The sequence below is a fragment of the Rhinoraja longicauda genome, chromosome 20 (genome assembly GCF_053455715.1).
Source record: "Rhinoraja longicauda isolate Sanriku21f chromosome 20, sRhiLon1.1, whole genome shotgun sequence".
NCBI classification, from domain to species: Eukaryota; Metazoa; Chordata; class Chondrichthyes; order Rajiformes; family Arhynchobatidae; genus Rhinoraja; species Rhinoraja longicauda.
The window spans coordinates 23,842,922-23,862,521 of NC_135972.1; the positions used below are offsets into that span (position 1 = coordinate 23,842,922).

The 19,600-nt window shown below is 46.8% G+C and overlaps 1 protein-coding gene across 2 annotated transcripts in view; it reads left to right on the forward strand.

Moving 5' to 3' along the window:
• chst11 (carbohydrate (chondroitin 4) sulfotransferase 11) overlaps window positions 1-12,916 on the forward strand; it is a 112,697-nt gene extending 99,781 nt beyond the window's left edge. For both annotated transcript variants that reach the window (XM_078416613.1, XM_078416614.1), the window contains exon 3: window positions 11,654-12,916. In XM_078416613.1, the coding sequence (XP_078272739.1) occupies window positions 11,654-12,508 (855 nt within the window). In that variant the 3' untranslated portion in view covers window positions 12,509-12,916. The remainder of the gene's footprint in view (window positions 1-11,653) is intronic.
• The last annotated feature ends 6,684 nt before the right edge of the window (window positions 12,917-19,600 follow it).

A 19,600-nucleotide genomic window follows, 5' to 3' on the forward strand; every position in this document is an offset into this window, starting at 1 on the left:
ACTGCCCTTAATGAAACCGTCCTGGCCTGTTCCCCTGACAGCACAGCGCTGGAGAAAAGTTAGGTGCAATCACTAACAGCTGCTAAATCACCTGTCAGCAATAGTCCAGCCACAAATGGATGTATTTGTTGCTGTGCAGTTATAGAGTGCACTTTCTTTCTGCAGAATGGTTCAAATTCAAGTTACACCACATTAGTTTAGTTTAATTTAGTTTATTAGATTCATAGAGTCATACAGCGTGGAAATGGGCCCTTCGGCCCAACTTGCCCACACAGACCAACATGTCCCATCTACACTAGTTCCACCTGTCTGCGTTTGGTCCATATCCCTCTAAACCTGTCCTATCCGTGTACCTGTTTAATTGTTTCGTAAACGTTTGCGATAGTCCCAGCCTCAACGACCTCCTCTGGCAGCTTGTTCCATACACCCACCACCCTTCATGTGAAAAAGTTACCCCTCAGATTCCTATTAAATCTTTCCCCCTTCACCTTAAACTTACGTCCTCTGGTTCTCGATTCCTCCACTCTGGGCAATAGAATCTGTGCATCTACCCAATCTATTCCTCTCATGATTTTGTTCACCTCTATAAGATCACTCCTCACCCTCCTGCTCTCCAAGGAGTTATTATTATCACGTGTAATGAGGTGCAGTGAAAAGCTTGAATGGCTTGACAGGCAGTCAACAATTAATTGAAAAAACATTAGTACAGAACACGAGCAGATCTTTAAATTAGTTTAGTTCATTGTCACGAGCACCAGGGTACAGCGAAAAGCTTTTTGTTGAGGGCTAACCAGTCAATGGAAAGACTATACATTATTATAATTGAGCCATCAACAGTGTACAGATACAGGATAAAGGGAATAACGTTTATAGCAAGTCCAGTAAAGTCCGATTAAAGATAGTCCGAGGGTCTCCAGCGAAGTAGTTGGTAGGTCAGGACTGCTCTCTGGTTGTTGGTTTGACGGTTCAGTTGCCTGATAGCAGCTAGGATGAAACTGGCCCTGAATCTGGATGTATGCGTTTTCATACATCAGGCTGGAGGTACAGAAGTGTCAACACACGGAGACTCTGTGTCCGTTTGAAGGGACACAACAGATCCATTTGTGTGGAGAGAATCAATCACCCAATCTTCTGGTCGTGGTTGAAGCTGTAGTTAGAATATTCTCATCCTTGCATTCAAACTGTCCTGTCTGCCTAGACTCCACCAGCACCACACATCGCTAGGAATTCCCACTTCCTACGCCCGGCCAAACTAGACTTTAGTCGCAAAAGGACACAAAGTGCTGGAGTAACTCTGCGGCTCAGGCAGCATCTCTGGAGAACTTGGATAGGTGACGTTTTGGATCAAGGTCCCTTCTTCAGACTGATCTGAAGGGTTCTGACCCGAAACATCACCAATGATAGTTTGATAGTTTCATTTATTGTCACGCGTACTGAGATACAGTGAGAACTTTTTTGTTGCGCGCTATCCAGCCAGCAAAAAGCACAGACATGATTACAATCAAGCCGTCCACAGTGTACATATACCGATTAAAGGGAATAGCGTTTAGTGCAAGGTAAAGTCTAGTAAAGTCCGATCAAAGATAGTCCCAGGGTCTACAATGAGGTCGATGGTAGGTCAGGACCGCTCTCTAGTTGGTGATAGGATGGTTCAGTTGCCTGAAAACAGCTGGGAAGAAACTGTCCCTGAATCTGGAGGTGCGTAACTAAACTTAAACATGTCGGTTTGTAGATTGTGTGTAGGAAGTGGATGGGAAAGTAGGATAAAATAGAACTGTGAAGGCGAGATTGATGGTCGGCATGGACTCAGTGGGATGAAGGGCCTGTTCGCATCTCTAAACTAAAATAAGTTAGAAGAAAAGAAGTCAAAGAGAAATGTCAATTGCAGTGTTGCTGATCATTGTTGGTCAGTAGTGTAAGAAATTAACTGCAGATGCTGGTACAAATCGAAGGTATTTATTCACAAAATGCTGGAGTAACTCAGCGGGTCAGGCAGCATCTTAGGAGGGAAGGAATGGGCGATGTTTTGGGTTGAGACCCTTCTTCAGACTGGTCAGTAGTGTGTGTTACTTAAGGTTTGACTGAAGATCGGCACCTCACGTTTTGTTTGGGTAGCTTACAACCCAACGTTATGAATGTTGAATTCTCTAATTATAGGTGACTTCTACATACACTCCCCTCCAATCCCCCTCCCACACACACTCACACACTCACACACTCACACACACTTGCTCCCTCCCTCTTCCTCCACTACAAGTTGGTTAACCAGTTTCACAGTTCACATAGATGTGTCCCTCTTGGATCAACAATCAGCTTATCAGGGATCTAACCAACAATCAGCTTATCAGGGATCCTCCCTGCCTGAGGTCATCTGTTGCCAGCGCTGATTTATCCTGGTCTTTTCTAGCTTCCAATTCCTCCCCTTACAATCAGTCTGAAGAAAGGTCCCCCACCTGAAACCTCACCTCGAGATCCATGATCTCGGAGATGCTGCCAGACGCGCTGAGTTACTCCAGCATTTTGTGTCAATCCATGGCAAATATAGGCTGGGGTTAAGTAATCGTCTCCATTTTGATTTGCAAACCCAATCTGTCCATCTCCGCGCTGGTGGTGTCACCAACTGTTCCTCCTTAAGGAAATCCAGAAGGATATTAATCGCAAACCAGTTTTAGCAAAATAATAATTTTTGAAAGCCAATGCCATATAGCCACGAGTTGGCAGTGTAAGCTTAAGTTTCTCCAGACAGTTTAAAGATAAATTTAAAATAAGTGTGATAAATAGCATTGTTGTGTCTTTAAACAATAAATAGGTCTCTTGCAAGTGATTTTGCAACCTTGGTCTTGATCCAGGACAGGCGTGATTTCTTGCCTGTGAGAAGTCCAAATTTAAAGAGATGTGCAGGGCAAGTTTTTCTACACCGAGTGTGGTGGGTGCCTGGAACACGCTCTAGGGGGCAGGTACGACAGCAGCGTGTAAGAGGCTTTTAGATAGGCCCATGGCTGTGCGGGGATTGAAAAGAGGGTCTGAAGAAGGGTCTCGACCCAAAACGTCACCCGTCCCTTATCTCCAGAGCAGTGCGCCTGTCCCGCAGAGTTACTCCAGCTTTTTGTGTCTATTTGCAGGTAGAGGAGATCAGTTTAGCTTGGCATTATGTGCACACGGACATTGTGGGCTGAAGGGCCTGTTCCTGTGCAGTGCTGTCCCAAGCGCAACACCAGAACGCAGCATTAGGATAAATAGTCAAAAGCGGTTTAAAGGAAAGTGGTGTGGTGGTGAGACTTCAGGAGTGAGAGACCTGGGCCAGCTTCAGGCATGACCTCCAAGGTCGGGGGTCAAAGTGTAGGAAGAAACTGCAGATGCTGGCTTACACTGAAGAAAGACACAACATGCTGGAGTAACTCAGCGGGTCAGGCAACATCTCTGGAGAGAAGGAATGGGTGATGTTTTGGGTTGGGACCCTTCTCCAGACGAAGAAATACTCCAACATTTTGTGTCTATCTTCGGGGTGACTAAAATCTGGTTTGTCAAGGGGTAAGGAGTGGGGGGGGGGGGGTATTCCAGGGAAGAGAGGTGCTAATGGAGTTTACAGAGATGGGATGGTGTGAGGTTCACGTTCCGTATGGACATTGTGGGCCGAAGGGCCTGTCTCTGTGTTGCACTGTTATCATAAGATCATAAGTGGTAGGAGCGGAATTAGGCCATTCGGCCCATCAAGTCTACTCCGCCATTCAATCATGTCTGATCTATCTTTCCCTCCTAACCCCATTCTTCTGCCTTTCCCCCATAGCCTCTGTCACCCGTACTAATCAAGAATCTATCTATCTCTGCCTTAAATATATCCACTGACTTGTCCTCCACAGCCTTCTGTGGCAAACTCCACAGATTCACCACCTTTATATATTCTCTATTGTACTGAACACCATTCAATCTAAGAACCAGCTGCTCAGTTGTTCAAAGGTAGATGTTTAGGATTGTACAGTGCAAAATATTGTATGCAGCGACATTAATCTTCTGGGACGGGCAGGGGACAACAGTGATATTGTAAAGCTGGAAAGGTCGCAGAGAAGAGTTACGAGGATGTTGCCAGGACTCAAGGGCTTGAGGTATAGGGAGAGGTTGAGCAGGCTAGGACTTTATTCCTTGGAACGCAGGAGGATGAGGGGTGATGTAATGGAGGTGTATAAAATCATGAGAAAAATAGATAGGGTAAACACAGAGTCTTTTACCCTAAATAGGGGAATCAAGAATCAGAGGACGTAGGTTTAAGGTGAATGGGGAAAGTTTTAATTGGAACCTGAGGGGCAACTTTTTCACACAGAGGGTGGGTGTATGGAACGAGCTGTCGGAGGAGGTAGTTGAGGCAGGTACTATAACAACATTTAAAAGACATTTGGATAGGTACGTAGATAGGAAAGCTTTGGAGGGATATGGGCCCAGCTCAGGCAGGTGGGACTAGTGTAGATGGATGGGGCATGTTGGCCAGTGTGGGCAAGCAGGGCCGAAGGGCCCGTTTCCATGCTGTATGACTCAATGAACAGACAGCACATTTTAAGCAAACTCCTCAAGTTACTTAAAGGGTATTCTTCATTGTTGAGTTGACCTTTAATTTCTGGAGCTTTAATTTGTAGAAAAAAATAAATCTTATGGCGACCTATGACTCAGCTGGTTGTTTGAATTCAATGGTTTCTATTTAATGGATTTTAGGCTCCCGTCCAACACCTCTGTTTGAGCACATGATATGCCAATAATGCATATTTTTATAAGTAGACCGACCATCCTATGGAATGAAATGTATGCCCTCACTCCTGCCATAGACAGGAAAGAATACTCTAAGTCAACAATTACTGACTGGTTACTCTGTGCAACTTGTCAGAGGTCATCTGGAATGTTCACTACCTTCTCCTGATCTCACTCAAAAGATGCAAAAATCTTTTACCTTCAGACCGAGAAGGTCAAGTCACAATTTTTCAGATTTATTTAGACTGTAGGCAGAGTTTAGTTTTGTTTAGTTTCGAGATTTTGAGTCATAGAGTCATACATCGCGGAACCAGGCCCTTCGGCCCAAATTGCCCATGCCTGCCCATGCCAACCCATCTAGTCCCACCTGCCTGCATTTTGCTCATATCCATCTAAAACTGTTTAGTTCAGTTTAAGGAAACAGCATGGAAACTGGCCCCTCGGCCCACCGAGTCCGCGCCAACAACTGATCTCCCACTCACACTTGTTGTATCCTACACTCTAGGGACAATTTACAGAACCCAATTAACCTACAGTGCCCTCCATAATGTTTGCGACAAAGACCCATCATTTATTTATTTGCCTCTGTACTCTACGCTTTGAGATTTGTAATAGAAAAAATCACATGTGGTTAAAGTGCACATTGTCAGATTTTAATAAAGGCCATTTTTATACATTTTGGTTTCACCTGTGGAAATTACAGCAGTGTTTGTACATAGTCCCTCCCATTTCAGGGCACCATAATGTTTGGGATACAGCAATATCATGTAAATAAAAGTTGTCTTGTTTAGTATTTTGTTGCATATCCTTTGCATGCAATGACTGCTTGAAGTCTGCGATTCATGGACATCACCAGTTGCTGGGTGTCTTCTCTGGTGATGCTCTGCCAGGCCTGGATTGCAGCCATCTTTAGCTTATGCTTGATTTGGGGGCTAGTCCCCTTCTGTTTTCTCTTCAGCATATAAAAGGCATGCTCAATTGGGTTCAGATCAGGTGGCTTGGCCACTCAAGAATTGATCATTTTTTAGCTTTGAAAAACTCCTTTGTTGCTTTAGCAGTATGTTTGGGATCATTTTCTTGCTGTAGAATGAACCGCTGGCCAATGAGTTTTGAGACATTTGTTTGAACTTGAGCAGATAGGATGTGTCTATACACGTCAGAATTTATTATGCTACCACCATCATCAGTTGTATCATCAACAAAGATAAGTGAGCCAGTACCTTCAGCAGCCATACATGCCCAGGCCATAACAGCCCCACCACCGTGTTTCACAGATGAGGTGGTATGCTTTGGATCTTGGGCAGTTCCTTCTCTCCTCCATACTTTGCTCTTGCCATCACTGTGATATAAGTTAATCTTCGTCTCATCTGTCCTCAAGACCTTTTTCCAGAACTGTGGTTGTTCTTTTAAGTACTTCTTGGCAAACTGTAACCTGGCCATCCTATTTTTGCAGCTAACCAGAGGTTTGCATCTTACAGTGTAGCCTCTGTATTTCTGTTTGTGAAGTCTTCTGCAAACAGTGGTCATTGACAAATCCACACCTGACTCCTAAAGAGTGTTTCTGATCTGTTTGACAGGTGTTTGGGATTTTTTCTTTATTATAGAGAGAATTCTTCTGTCATCAGCTGTGGAGGTCTTCCTTGGCCTGCCAGTCCCTTTGCGATTAGTAAGCTCACCAGTGCTCCCTTTCTTCTTAATGATATTCCAAACAGTTGATTTTGGTAAGCCTAAGGTTTGGCTGATGTCTCCAACAGTTTTATTCTTGTTTCTCAGTCTCATAATGGCTTCTTTGACTTTCGTTGGCACAACTTTGATCCTCATGTTGGTAAATAGCAATAAAAGTTCCCAAGGGTGATGGAAAGACTGGAGGGAAGACTGGGTGCCGAGAGCTCTCTTACACCTGCATTAAGGAGGCATTTAAACACACCTGAGCAATCACAAACGCCTGTGAAGCCATGTGTCCCAAACATTGTCCTTTAGTTTAGTTTAATGATTCAGCATGGAAACAGGCCCTTCAGCCCACCAAGGATGTGAGGTATGCTGCAGAATCATGCCTGTGTTTTTTTTATCGCCGAAGGTTTATTTACAGGGATCTCCGAGATGATGCCTGTGGTCTCCAAAGTCAAAATCAGTCAGAGGGCTCCGTTATATTGCAACCTTGCAAAAAAATAAATGTTATGAAGGTTTATTAATGTTTTAAGCCTTTGATTTAGTGGAAGCCACTCTCACTCTGAGTTTTAGGGTAGAGATACAGGGTGGAAACAAGCCCTTCGGCCCTCTGGGTCCCCGCTGGCCAAAGGTTACCCCTTCACATTAGTTCCATTCTACACTATCGGGGCAAATTACAGAAGCCAATTGACCTACCATTATGTTAGCCTTAAAATGATGTTTTACGTTTGGATTATGCCACCCTCCTGTTCTCCCAGTTTCCTTCCCCATCCCAAAGACAAAATGGCGCTCAGTGGCACAGCAGGTAGAGCTGCTGCCTCACAGCGCCGGAGAGCCGGATTCAATGCTGGCCTCAGGTGCTTGTCTGCGTGAGGAGTTTGCACGTTCTCCCCTTGACCGCGTGGGTTTTCTCCGGGTGCTCCGGTTTCCTCCCACATCCCAATGACGAGTGGATTTGTAGGTTAACTGGCCCTCTGTAAAATGGCCCGAGTGTGTAGGAAGTGAGTGGATAAGAGAGTGGGGTAACGTAGAACCGGTGTGAACAGGTGATCGATGGTCTGCGTGGACTCAGTGCACCAAAGGGCCTGTTTCCATGCTGTATCTCTAAGCTCAAACATGTGGGTTTGCAGATTAATTGGCCTCTGTAAATTACCCCTAGTCTGTTAGAAGGTCAAGTCAAGTCAATTTTATTTGTATAGCACATTTAAAAACAACCCACGTTGACCAAAGAAGGTGAAACAACAATGAACTCTTGATTGCTACGGGTGTCAGGGGTTATGGGGGGAAGACAGGAGAATGGGGTTGACCTTGAGCGGCAACGATATATCAGCCATGATTGAATAGCGGAGTAGACTTGATGGGCAGAATGGCCTAATTCTGCTCCTATAACCTATGAACTTATGAACTAGTGTGAACAGCTGATCAATGGTCGGTGTGGGCCTAAGGGCCTAAGGGCCTGTTTCCATGCCGTATCTTTCAATCTATCAATATTGTCTGCAGTCTCTTGTGTCTCCAGTCTGTCTTATTTGTTTAATGTTTTGAAGAAAAAAAATCCAATTATGAAGGTGGGAGGACAGCTTGGAAGAAAGCAGCAGGGAGTTAAAGTAATGAGTTGTGTTTTCTGTCCCAGAGACTGCCTCCCTTATCAGTACAGCATGTCACGTCTGGAGTTTATTAATATGATGCAGTGCTGTCTTTTAGACCACAATCATTTAGCTGTGCTTTCTAATGAGTTCCGTGCGAGACCGTGTAAAACATGAAAGGAAATTGGTTCATGCTGACTTTACGCTGCAAACTGCCCTCTCGGACAGTAGCTGCAGTATTCTCAACAGGAGTGCAGATCGGGGGGACCGGCCACTACACGGCGGATTGATCGGGTGCAGGGAGAGAGTCGTGTGTACGCTCTCGAGAGGAAATACAGGACCCTGCCTGCTGTGTGTGTGACTCGGAAGACCTTTACTAATTAATGAATGGTTTGACAGGCAGTCGCCAATTAATTAAAACAACAGATCGGGAGCAGATCCTTGGTTCAGTTTATTATTGTCACGTGTACCGGGGTGCAGGGGAAAGCTTTTATATTGTTGCGTGCTTTGTTTGACACCATGCGGATTAGTTTAGTTTAGAGGTGCAGCGCAGAAATACAGGTCCTTCGGCCCCACCAAGTCCGCGCCGACCAGCGATCCCCGCACATTAATTAAATCTATCCTGCACACACTAGGGACAATTTACAATTTTGCCGAAGCCAATTAAGTTACAAACCTGTACGTCTTTGGAGCGTGGGAGGAAACTGGAGCACACGGAGAAAACCCACGCAGGTCATGGGGAGAACAGCAAACTGTACAGACAGCACCCGTAGTCAGGATGGAACCCGGGTCTCTGATGCTATGAGACAGCAACTCTACCGCTGCACCACCCAGTTGTGGAGAACATTGTCTTTCTGGAGAGTGGATCACTTTACATCTGTATGGTTTAGTTTAGTTTATTGCGCCAGTAGCGAGGTACAGTTAACAGCTTGTTGCGTGCTATCCAGTCAGCGGAAAGACCATACACGATTACAATCGAGCCGTCCACAGTGTGCGGATACAGGATAAAGGGAGTAACGTTTAGTGCAAGGTAAAGTCCAGTAAAGTCGGGTTAAAGATAGACCGAGGGTCTCCAATGAGGTCGATGGAAAGGTCAGATCAAGCTCCAGTTGGTGATAGGTTAGTTCAGTTGCCTGATGACAGCTTGGTTGTGGCTTGTTGAATCTTAGAAAACTTCTAACATACGAGGAAACCACTCAGGCTCTGTACAGGTGCAAAGAATGGTGGTACTTTGCAGCGCCAGTGGCCTTTACAACGTATATTAATGATTTGGATGATGGAATTACAAGTAACACTAGCAAGTTTGCAGATGATACAAAGCTGGGTGGCAGTGTGAACTGCGAGGAGGATGTTAGGAGGTTGCAGGGTGACTTGGACAGGTTGAGTGAGTGGGCAGATGCATAGCAGATGCATAGCAGATGCACTATAATGTCGATAAATGTGAGGTTATCCACTTTGGCGGCAAGAACAAGGAGGAAGATTATTATCTCAATGGTGTCAGATTAGGTGAAAGGGAAGTGCAACGAGACCTTGGTGTCCTTGTACACCAGTCACTGAAAGTAAAAGCGTGCAGGTACAGCAGGCAGTGAAGAAAGCTAATGGCATGTTGGCCTTCACAACGAGAGGATTTGAGTATGGGAGCAAAGAAGTCCTTTCCTGGTGAGACCACATCTGGAGTACTGTGTGCAGTTTTGGTCTCCTAATTTGAGGAAGGACGTCCTTGCTATTGAGGCAGTGCAGCGTAGGTTCACAAGGTTAATCCCTGGGATGGAGTGACTGTCATATGAGGAAAGATTGGAAAGACTGGGCTTGTATTCACGGGAGTTTAGAAGGATGAGAGGATCTTATCGAGACGTATAAAATTATAAAAGGACTGGACAAGCTAGATGCAGGAAAGATGTTCCCAATGTTGGGGGAGTCCAGAACCAGGGGCCACAGTCTAAGAATAAAGGGGAGGCCATTTAAAACTGAGGTGAGAAGTAACTTTTTCACCCAGAGAGTTGTGAATTTGTAGATTTCTCTGCCACAAAAGGCAGTGGAGGCCAATACACTGGATGAATTAAAAAGAGAGTTAGATAGAGCTCTAGGGGCAAGTGGAATCAAGGGATATGGGGAGAAGGCAGGCACGAGTTACTGATTGTGGATGATCTGCCATGATCACAATGAATGGCGGTGCTGGCTCGAAGGGCCAAATGGCCTCCTCCACCTATTTTCTATGTTTCTGTGCTCAAGATCCCAACATCTGCAGTTCCTCGTGACTCCCTTTTGACCCCATTTCATTGGGTGGCACACTGGTGCAGCGGTAGAGTTGCTGCCTGGTAGAGTTCCAGAGACCCAGGTATAAGAAAATAACTGCAGATGCTGGTACAAATCGATTTATTCACAAAATGCTGGAGTAACTCAGCAGGTCAGGCAGCATCTTGGGAGAGAAGGAATGGGTGACGTTTCGGGTCGAGACCCTTCACCCAGGTTCCATCCTGATTATGGAGTTCCATCCTGCCGCTGTCTGTATGGAGTTTGTACGTTCTCCCTGTGACCACGTGGGTTTTCTCCGGGTGCTCCTGTTTCCCCCCACACTCCCAAGACCTGCAGGTTTGCAGGTTAATTGGCTTCTGGTGTGCAGGATAGAAGGGCCTATTTCCACACTGTGCCCCAGTTTAAACTAAACTAAACCTGCTTCCTTTAATATCCAAAAAGCTCAGAGAGTTGGAATAGGCCAGACTGCTCAACTGTGTTTCTGGTAGAGGTGGAACAAAGTGGTCTGGACTTAATGCTAATAAATACTAACGAGGACAAGAATCGTTGGCTAAAAAGGCGTGCCAGGGAGAGGCACTTCATTGACCGTACAGTGCTGTGTGACATTGGTGACATGGTGAGGGCAGTGGTAGAGTCACTGCCTCACAGCACTGGATACCCAGGTTCGATCCTGACTACAGGCGCTGTCTGTATGGAGTTTGCACGTTCTCCCCGTGACCACGTGGGTTTTCCCCGGGTGCTCCAGTTTCTTTCCACACTCCAAAGACGTACGGGTTTGTAGGTTAATTGGCTTTGGTAAAAATTATAAATTGTCTTTAGTGCGTAAGATAGTGCTAGCGTACGGGATGATTGATGGTCATTGCAGACTCGTTTCTGCACTGTATCTCTAAACTAAAAAACAAAACTAAGCAAAGCATGCCGTGATGCAGAAGTTGCATAAGGACACAAAATGCTGGAGTAACTCAACGGGTCAGGCAACATCTCTGGAGTAAAATGGATCGGTGACGTTTTGGGTCGAGACCATTCTTTAGCCTTTCGACTTTAGAAATACAGCGAGAAAACAGGCGAAGACCCCGTACACTAGCACTATCCCACACACCAGGGGCACTTTACAATTCACAGATGCCAATTCATCCACAAACCTGCACGTCTTTGGAGTGTGGGAGGAAACTGGGGCACCTGGAGAAAACCCACGCGGTCACAGGGAGAATGTAGTCAGGATCGAACCCAGGTCTCTGGCGCGGTAAGGCAGCAACTCTACCGCTGAGCCACCGTGCGCCCATATGACAACCAAGCCCGCTTGACGCACTTGTACGAACCTCCCCTCCGTTGTCCCTGACGGAGCCAGCCTTGTTCTAAATCCGCATGCCTTGCCAATTCTTTACCGTGGTCTTTGTTTTAAATTTCAGTATGAATTCTCCAGCACGGAAGTGGCGCACCAGATACGGAGGAACCAGGTGGCGCAGATGTGCCGGGCAAACAGCGCCAGGAGTCGAAAGCGGCGAGTTTTAACCCCGAACGACCTGAAGCATCTGGTGGTGGACGAGGACCACGAGCTGATGTACTGCTACGTGCCCAAGGTGGCCTGCACTAACTGGAAGAGGGTGATGATGGTGCTGACGGGGCGGGGCAGGTACCACGATCCCATGGAGATTCCCGCCAACGAGGCCCACGTGCCGACCAACCTGAAGACCCTCAACCAGTACAGCATCTCAGAGATCAACCACCGCTTAAAAAGCTACCTGAAGTTCATGTTCGTGCGCGAGCCCTTCGAGCGGCTGGTGTCGGCCTACAGGAACAAGTTCACCCGGCGCTACAACACCTCCTTCCACAAGCGCTACGGCACCAAGATCGTGCGGCGGCAGCGGAAGAACGCCACCCGGGAGGCCCTGCGCAGTGGCGGCGACGTGAAGTTCGAGGAGTTTGTGGGCTACCTCATCAACCCCCACACGCAGAGGGAGGAGCCCTTCAACGAGCACTGGGAGACGGTCAACTCCCTGTGCCACCCCTGCCACATCCATTACGACCTGATCGGCAAGTACGAGAGCCTGCCCGAGGACGCAAACTATATCCTGCGCTTGGCCGGCGTGGACAAGTTGGTCAAGTTCCCCACCTACGCCAAGTCCACCAGGACTACTGATGAAATGACCGCCCAGTTTTTCCAAAACATCAGCTCAGCTTTCCAAACTCAGCTGTTCAACCTCTACAAATCAGATTTTGTAATGTTCAATTATTCCGTGCCAAATTACCTGAAGTTGGCATGAGAAATGGCCGCCGGTTTATTTAAGGTTTTATTTGTTATTATAATGGCATAGAAAGATTTTCTTCTTGTAAATTTAATGAAGATTTGTATCCTTGCTGCGAGCAGGAAGGGTCAGAATTATTTAAGTAACTTTGTAAGGAATTATGTCTCCCTCTCTATCTCTATCTCTCTCGATCACTGTGGATTCCTCTCTCTCTCTCTCTCTCTCTCTCTCTCTCTCTCTCTCTCTCTCTCTCTCTCTCTCTCTCTCTCTCTCTCCATAAAAATATATATATGTGTGTGTGTTTGTGTGTGTGTAGCTGTCTCTAGCTATCTCAATCTCTCCCTCTCTCTTTATCTCCCTCTCCCTCTCCCTCTCCCTCTCTCTCTCTCTCTCTCTCTCTCTCTCTCTCTCTCTCTCTCTCTCTCTCTCTCTCTCTCTCTCTCTCTCTCTCTCTCCCTCTCCCTCTCCCCCCCTCTCTCTCCCCCTCTCTCCCCCCTCTCTCTCTCTCTCTCTCTCTCTCTCTCTCTCTCTCTCTCTCTCTCTCTCTCTCTCTCTCTCCCTCTCTGAATCTCTCTCAGCAGGCGAGAGAATTAATTGTCCATCTCATTTCAGCACCTTTCTCTGCTGAGTGAGATTTCTGGTTCATTTGTGTAAGATAAGAAGGTCCAGGATGCCTGTTGGCGGGCGTCTAGTTTGCAAGGGATTCCCCAAAGCTAAGGTTTAGTGAGGAACATTAATACCTCGTCCTCAATGTGTGCAACTCCTCTCTGGGGACGTGACTGTGTGAAGTAAAAGAGAACCTGTTCCACGTTTGCTGGTATCCTTTAACAAGCAGCATTTCAGCAATTAGTTTCAAGTGTTTTTGGGGGTGGATTTTAAACCGCAATTATGGTTCATTTTTCATTTAGGAAAACTAACATGAAGCCTCTGTCATCTGATGCCAAGTCTCAGATTAGTAACAGATTGGCCACTGCGTTACTTACAGCTCCTGGTGTTCCCCTTTCACACATGGGGAAATTTCCTGCAGATGGTATCAATGCCCTTTAAATGGCACCACCTGCCCGCCAAGCATGTGGAGCAACATAGGACTCTTGGTCTTGGCCTTCCTTTGTGGCTACTGGTCAATCCCATTAGGGTCCACTTAGTAATCTCCCCCCCACCCCCCCCCCCCCCACCCCCCCAGCTCCTGTCTAACTAGAGTCCTGCTCTTGGGCGTTTGCTTTGATGGAAGATGGAAGACCAACAGTACATTAAAAAACGCAGATGCAGGAAATCTGAAACAAAACAGAAAATGCTGCAAACTCACTGAACGAGAAGCAGAGTTGCGTGGACAAGATAGCGCCAGCACGTGGCGACTCTTTACCTGCTGGTTCCTAAAGACGATCAACTGTCACCCGGTACAATCGCCCTACTCTCACCCAATGCACTTGAGTTTGGATTGACTGTATTCATGTGTACTATTATCCGATTTCTACTGGATAGCAAGCAAAACAAAGCTCGGTATGCATGGCAATAATAAACCTAAGCCTCAACCTAATCCTAAAAAGAAAATGATTGGAGGGATATGGGCCAGGTGCCAGCAAGTGGGATTAACACATTTGGCCAACTTGGTCAGTATAGACAAATTGGGCCGAAAGGCCTGTTTCTGTGCTGCCTGACCCTCTGAGTTCCTGCAGCACTTTGTGTTTGACTCAAGGTTCCAGCATCTGCAGTTCCTTGTGTGTCCACTGAACATTGCTGAATACAGTTGGAGGTTTCATGGGGATGACTCTAGCTCTATGACTCTATGGTGGCACAGCGGTAGAGTTGCAGCCTCACAGCGCTAGGGACCCTGGTTCGATCCTGACAAGGGCTGCTGTCCGTACAGAGTTTGTACGTCTCCCTGTGACTGTGTTTTGTCTGGGTGCTCCAGTTTCCTCCCGCACTCCAAAGATGCACAGGTTTGTATTGACTTCGGTAAAATTGTAAATTGTCCCTCGTGTGTAGGATAGTGCTAGTGTATGGGGATCGCTGGACAGTGTGGACTTGGTGGGCCGAGGGGCCTGTTTCCACGCTGTATTTCTAAAGTTTAGAAGTCTACAGTTTCATTTCAGAATGGTTTTTGACCTGAAACATTCATTCTGTTTTTCTTCCCCATTCCATCCTCCCCCAACCCCCGCCCATCTCCCCTGGTGCTGCCTGAACCTACTGTGTGTCTCTAGTATGTTCTCTTTACATTATAGAAGAGTGTTGTTGTTGTAGTTCCCATTAGGTCCACCCTGTGAATTCCCCAAGACAGTCTAGTAATGTTCAGTGATGACACAAGGAACTGCAGACGCTGAAATCTTGAGTAAAACACAAAAGTGCTGGAGGAACTCAGTGGGGGCCAGGCGGCATCTGTGTAGGGAAATGGATAGGGGATGTTTTGGGTCAGTATAAAGAAGAGTCCCGACCTGCCCATTGCTTCCGCAGATGCTGCCTGGCCCGCTGAGTTACTCCAGCACTGTGTGTTTGAGCCAACGTCCAATCCCGTGTACATTGTTAAGTTCAACAGCTGTCTGAAGTCAACAGTTGAGATGTAAAACTAAAATTAAAATGATCTTTTTAAACTGTGAAGCACAATTGAACAATAATTACTGAGTAGCTGATACTATTAAAATACTTCATTGCCTTTACTGATGAAGGTAAATCACACTTACAACCCAGTGATTCCCAAACTAGGAGAATAACGATTGTAAAGATTTATACTTGCATCCAACAAACTTCTGAGGAATTCAAATGGCCTAAAAAGACACACACACACATACACACACACACACACCCACTGATGGTGTAACCCATAAAATTGTAGAAAATGCGCTGTGCAGAAGGAGGTCACTTGCATGGTAGGTGCATCCCATGCATGGTAGGTTATGAAACAGCTGTGCAGCCCCATGCAACCTTCCATCACTTGGTCCGTAGCCCTGCAGGTCACGGCTCTTCAAGTGCTTACCCAAGGACTGTTTGCAACAGCTTGTGTAGAGAGATGTGTGGAGTTTCCACCTCGATCGCCCCTTCAGGCAGTGAACTCCTAACCCTCACCATCCTCTGGGTGAAATCTTTTCTTCCTCGTCACCTCTCTAACCCTTCTCACAATCACTTTAAAATGGCTGCTGCCTCCCACTGCATCTGCGATAGATTATTCGTAGAAATGAGGAACTGCAGATGCTGGTTTACACAAAAGGGCACAAAGTGCCGGAGTACCTCAGCGGGTCAGGCAGCATCTCTGGAGAACATGGACAGGTGACGATTCGGGACGGGACCCTTCACACTGAGTCTCACGAAGAGTCCCGACTTGAAACGTCACCTACCCATATTCTCCAGAGATGCGGCCTGACCCGCTGAGTTACTCCAGCGTTTTGTGTCCTTTTCTGACAGAATATTAGAAAATGAACATGGGGAAGGTAAATTCAACGCACCAACTATAATAGAATTCCAGCTAAAACAATGTGAAGATGTTGTACTTTGCTTTTCTCATATTCCTATTGTATTGATTGTCCAATCTCTACAATCCAATTCATATATTATGTCTAGGAATTTTTAAATTCATTTGAGAACATATTTAAAAGTGCATTGTGTTAAATATTTGTTCAATTAGGATGATTTTGTCAACGCGTTAATTAAGTAGACCCATGTTACTTAAAGGTGGTGTTAATAGCTGATAGGTTATTTATGTTCAGAAGCGGCTTTTGGAGCATTGTTGATTTTGATGGTGGCCTCTATTTATTTCTCGTTTGTGTGCAGAAATGAAAATGTTTAATTTTGAAGAACCGGTACTGGACTCCAGGTATTTATTTTTATTTGCAGGCCATTTTGCTGGTGAATTTGTGACATAATTTCTCTCCAGTACTTTTCAATGGTCTTTCACCCTCCTCCTCTCTTCGATTGCCTGAACATGTCTTCCTGATTGCCAAGCACTCAGTATCTCTAGACGTTACTGTAATATATATATATAATATATATGTATGTATATATATAAATAGATGCACACCAGCATTTCCATTGAGGTTACACCGATATCATCTGTAAACCAAGCCGGAACTCCATCGAACAATAACTTATAACCTTCTTAACAAAGGAAGAAGATTTCAAGTAACAAGACATCGCGTGACATTGCTCTCATTGAAGAGAACACTATTTTCGTACATGCATCCACAGAAAAACTGCAAGGACAATTAATTTAATGTCTTTCATTAAATTTTTTACTTCTTTGTACACTGCAGAAGGCTTACTCCATTTTAGTTTCCTCTGTCTATCTAGCTAAATATTATCTCCTTGAAACGACACTGTTGGCCGTTACCAGTCATTGTTGTGACGTGTTAGTTTAATCATGCAACTTTTTCTAAGAGTTTCACTTAAGCCTGATTATTTTTCTAAGTAACTTTCATTAAAATGCGGGATGATATTGATTGCTTTGTGTGATCATTTCTACGGTGGGGGGGGGGGGGGGGGGGGGATGAACTGCAAATGGAAGTTGGTCGTGCGGTGAGACCAAGCCGTAGACCGGGTTACCATCTCGCCGATGGTCGTCCGCCGAGACCTACTGGATCTCCCGGTCGCCAACCATCTTAACCCCCCTTCCCATTCCTGCATTGACCTTTGCCAGAGTGAGGCCACACGCAAAATGGAGAACCAGCACCTGATACTCCGCTTGGGTAGCTTACAACCCAATGGTGTGAACATTGAATTATAGTCTTAAAGTCGTACAACATGGAAACAGGCCCAACTTGCCCACGCCGACCAACATGCCCCATCCACACCAGTCCCACCTGCCCACGCTTGGGCCATATCTATCTAAACCTGTCCTATCCATGAACCTGTCTCGGAACTGTTATGATGGTAGCTGCCCCTACTACCTCCCCTGGCAGCTCGTTCTATATATACACACCACCCTTTGTGTAAAAAGGTTACCTCTCAGGTTTCTATTAAATCTTTCCCCCCCCCCACCCCCACTTTAAACCTATTTCCCCTGATTCTTGATTCCCCGACTCTGTGCAAAAGACTCTGTGTTTACCACATCTATTCCTCTCAACATTTTGTGCACCTCTATAAGATCACCCCTCGTCTTCCTGTGCTCCAAAACACACTTGGCGACCGTTTGGTCGGACATTCAGTCCGGCAAGGCCTACTGGATCTCCTGGTTGCTACCCTCTTCCCATTCCCACACTGACCTTTCTGTCCTGGGCCTCCTCCATTGCCAGAGTGAGGCCACACACAAACTGGAGGAACAACACATTATATTCGGCTTGGATAGCTTACAACCCAACGGTGTGAACATTAAATTCTCCAATTTCAGGTAACCTCTAACAAACTCCATCCCCCTTTCCTTCCCCCTCCCCCCCCCCCCCCCCCTCCCCCAGGGCTTGCTTTCCCCCTCCCCCTCTCCTGTGCCTCACCTGGACATGCACCAGTTTCTCCCCCTCCATCCACATTCCCTCCTCTGGCTTCACAATTTGCAACTCTTCAATCCTTCTGTTTTAATCTCTGGCCATTGTTCCTGTCATCTGCATATCAAAAACCTGAAACGTCACCTATCCATTTTCTCCGGAGATGCTGCCTGACCCGGCACAGCGGTGCAGCGGTAGAGTTGCTGCCTTACAGCGCCAGAGACCCCGGATTGATCCCGACTACAGGTGCTGTCTGTACGGAGTTTGCCGGTTTCTCTCTGTGACCGCGTGGGTTTTCTCTGATTTCCTCCCACACTCCAAAAACGTGCAGGTTTGTAGGTTAACTGGCTTCGGTAAAATTGTAAAGTGTAAACCGAGTGTTCGCGGGTCGGCGCGGACTCGGTGGGCCAAAGGGCCTGTATACGCAATGCATCCCTAACGTCTAAAGACCCACTGAGTTACTCCAGCATTTTCTGTCTATCTAGCCCGATGGGGGAGGGTGGGGGGGGGGGGGGGGGGTGTTGTGGGAGGTAGTTGGAGAAATGGACGGGGAGAGGTCACAGGAAAGCTGAGGGGGGGTGGTTGTTATTGAACCCTACTCTGATCACAAAGTTGTCACACTTTCCTGCTTTGACACACTGCTGGAGCAGATGATGTATCAATCGTCCATTCTTCACGTTGCCTTCTGCACCAATGCAGACTTCCTCTCTGTGTTTTTCTTCGCTGTGAAAACAATCCATCTGTGGAGCAACCACTCTGTGGCAATTCCTTCGGCTAATTACCTTGGCTATAAACTTGCAGCCTGAGGATCTGTGGCCTTGATTCTGACGCCCAGAAAACAATGTTTAGCTTAAATTGACAAATGTAAAGTGGATGGGTTAATTGCAACTGTGGCCTCTAATTGTGCCAATCTCTCCCACGCACTGTTCATACTTAGTTTAGTGTAGTTTAGAGATACAGCGCGGAGACAGGCCCTGCAGCCCACCGAGTCCGCTCGGGCCAGCGGTGGTCCCCTCGGGCCAGCGGTGGTCCACTCGGGCCAGTGGTGGTCCGCTCGGGCCAGTGGTGGTCGTCCGCTCGGGCCAGCGGTGGTCGTCCGCTCGGGCCAGTGGTGGTCGTCCACTCGGGCCAGCGGAGGTCCCCTCGGGCCAGCGGAGGTCCGCTCGGGCCAGCGGCAGTCCGCCCGGGCCAGTGATCACCCCGCTCACCAGCACTGTCCTACAGAACCCAATTAACCGATAAACCCGTACGAGTGCGGGAGGAAGCCCTGTGGCACCCTGAGAAGACCCACGCGGTCACTGGGAGAACGTACAAACAGTCAGGATTGAATCCGGGTCTCTGGAGCTGAGAGGCAGCAGCTCTACTGCTGTGCCACTGTGCCGGTCAGACTGCTCTCTGACGTAAAACTGGCACATAGTGCATTGAGAAAAATCCCTGAGCTTTTTTTGTTACAGATATAGAACATAGCACAGTGCAGCACAAAAACAACCCCTTTGGCCTACAATGTTCATGCTGAGCATAATGCCAAGTTAAACTAATCTCCTCTGCCATATCCCTCCACTCCCTGCATACCCCCTGTGTCTATCTAAAAGCCTCTTAAATGCCACTATTGTAACCTCCTCCACCACCACCACCCCTGGAAGTACATTCCATCCACCACCCTCTGTGTAAAAAAACTTGCCCCGCGCATCTCCTTTAAACTTTG